Below are 2,101 nucleotides of genomic sequence, written 5' to 3'. Positions count from 1 at the left end.
ATCAGAGCTCCACTTCTCCCCAGGTTCACCAGAGGAAACTCCACTGCACACAATGCTTTTCCTCCCAGCTGCTGCTCTGTGCTGGCTGGGTTCAGGTGAGTGTTTCCACCAATCAGGAGCCAACAAAGCCCACCTGGAACAAACACTGTCATGCTAACCTTCACCTGTCTGTCTGTGTCTCTACAGCGCTGGCTGCCATGGCAACACAGCTGGTTCAGGATGATTTAAGTCTGACCAGGAGATCCGGACAGAGCGTCTCCATCAGCTGTGGGACTGGACAGTGTGGTACTAATTACGTCTACTGGTACCAGAAGAAAGATACAGAAACATTCAGAGCTATTCTCTATATCTACAGTGGTGGCAGCCCATCTAAATTAAATCATCCTCAGCAAGATGATTTCTCAGCTGAGAGAAATCAGAACAGCTGTAAACTGAAGATCAATAAAGTTAAACTGGATCATTCAGCCTCCTACTACTGCGGCTGCTGGAAGTCTGGTTCCCACAGTGAGAAATGATTCCTTCAGCCTGAACAAAAACCTCCAGATGATCAGATGTCAGTTTGTGACATAGAGAGCAGTAAACCACAGCCCAGGTTCACTGATTTCACCTCCATCTCACAAAGAGACTCTCTGAGTTTCTGGTTTCATTCATTATTATTTACTTACTTAATAAGTTTATGGTTTCTGTCATTTTAAAGTAAAAATTAAGTTGATGATTCTCCCTGAATCATAAATAATTTATTTTAAGAATACCAAATTCATCCAGGTAGTCGTCAGGTGGATCTCATGTAATCTGGACGTGTCAGAAACAGAGGAACCCTCTGAGAACAGATTTAGATTTATTCCCACTGGACTCAGAGATTAACAGAAATTAAGACTTTTAAAGCAGCCAGGCTGCATAATTAAAGGGCTGATAAATAACTGAGATATAGAATATCCTCATATAGCATCTGCTCAGTTTTTATCCATGAAGTATCAGCTGGATTTTTCTAACTCTATTATAAGACATGTTATAATTTATGTGCCACGTAACATTTTATAAAATTATGGGATGTCCAACCCATACTTAGCCTTTTGGGAAGTTTGAAAACTTTTGCAGCTGATTAAATTTCATGTTTCTTCCTGTTTTTGGGTAACAGAGTCAAAGACCAACCAGATGCAGACCTGGAGGCAGGAAGCCAACCTCAGAGTCACTGCAGTTTTTAAATCCTCCTCAATTTAAGTTGAACTGGAAGAGTCACACTAACCTTCACCTGTCTGTGTCTCTGCAGCGCTGGCTGCCATGGCAACGCAGCTGGTTCAGGAGGATTTAAGTCGAACTGGAAGAGCTGATCATAACATTTCCTTCAGCTGTGGAGGAACTGATCAGAAAATCCTTTAAAGCTCCAGAAATACAACAAACTGTTATCAGTTTAACCTGATGATTATTTCAGGACTGATATTTGATATTTAACCTCTGGGACATTTAGGCTTTTATTAATAAATGATCAGTTCTTCAGTTAACAGAATAAAATGTAGGATGAACATTGACACATTTTAACAGACATTCAGACAGAAACACTGAACATGAAAGGCCCAAAGTCAGAATCCTCTCATTTGACTCTTTATGTCTGAAGATAATAACTTTAGTTTGGTTTCTGTCCAGCTTTACAACATTAAACATCCATGAACTGATTGTTGCATCTAATTAAATGGTTCAATGGGTTCAGATTCAGCTGATGACATCATAATGTAGAGCTGTGATCCATCTGTGTTTCTGTTAAAGATTTCAGAGACGAAAGATGCTTCAGAGTTAGATGCTGTCTTCATCGTCTCTCTTTGGAGGTTTCACAGTAAACAAGTCAAGTTTCCCGCCATGTTTCCTCAGACTTTTGATGAAGATTCATTTCACTTCTCAGTAGTGGAGAGATTTATTATTACCAGACACAATAACCACTTTCATGGGAGCATCCAATCAGCAGCTTCCTCTGATCATCCAATCAGCATCTTCCTCTGATCGTCCAATCAGCAGCCTCCTCTGATCGTCCAATCAGCATCTTCCTCTGATCGTCCAAGCAGCAGCCTCCTCTGATCGTCCAATCAGCATCTTCCTTTGATTATCC

The 2,101-nt window shown here is 40.8% G+C and overlaps 1 gene segment (V, D, J or C); it reads left to right on the top strand.

Annotated features, from left to right (window-relative positions):
- The first annotated feature begins 6 nt into the window (after window positions 1-6).
- On the top strand, window positions 7-1,261 carry LOC103156127 (Ig lambda chain V-VI region WLT-like). The segment is given in 2 exon segments: window positions 7-95; window positions 187-1,261. Coding segments are annotated over 2 exon segments (372 nt in total).
- Window positions 1,262-2,101: the final 840 nt, after the last annotated feature.

Source organism: Poecilia formosa, unplaced genomic scaffold, assembly GCF_000485575.1.
Source record: "Poecilia formosa unplaced genomic scaffold, Poecilia_formosa-5.1.2 Scaffold466, whole genome shotgun sequence".
Lineage (NCBI taxonomy): Eukaryota > Metazoa > Chordata > Actinopteri > Cyprinodontiformes > Poeciliidae > Poecilia > Poecilia formosa.
Note: the sequence above shows the minus strand (reverse complement) of the source record. Positions and strands in the feature narration are given on the sequence as shown.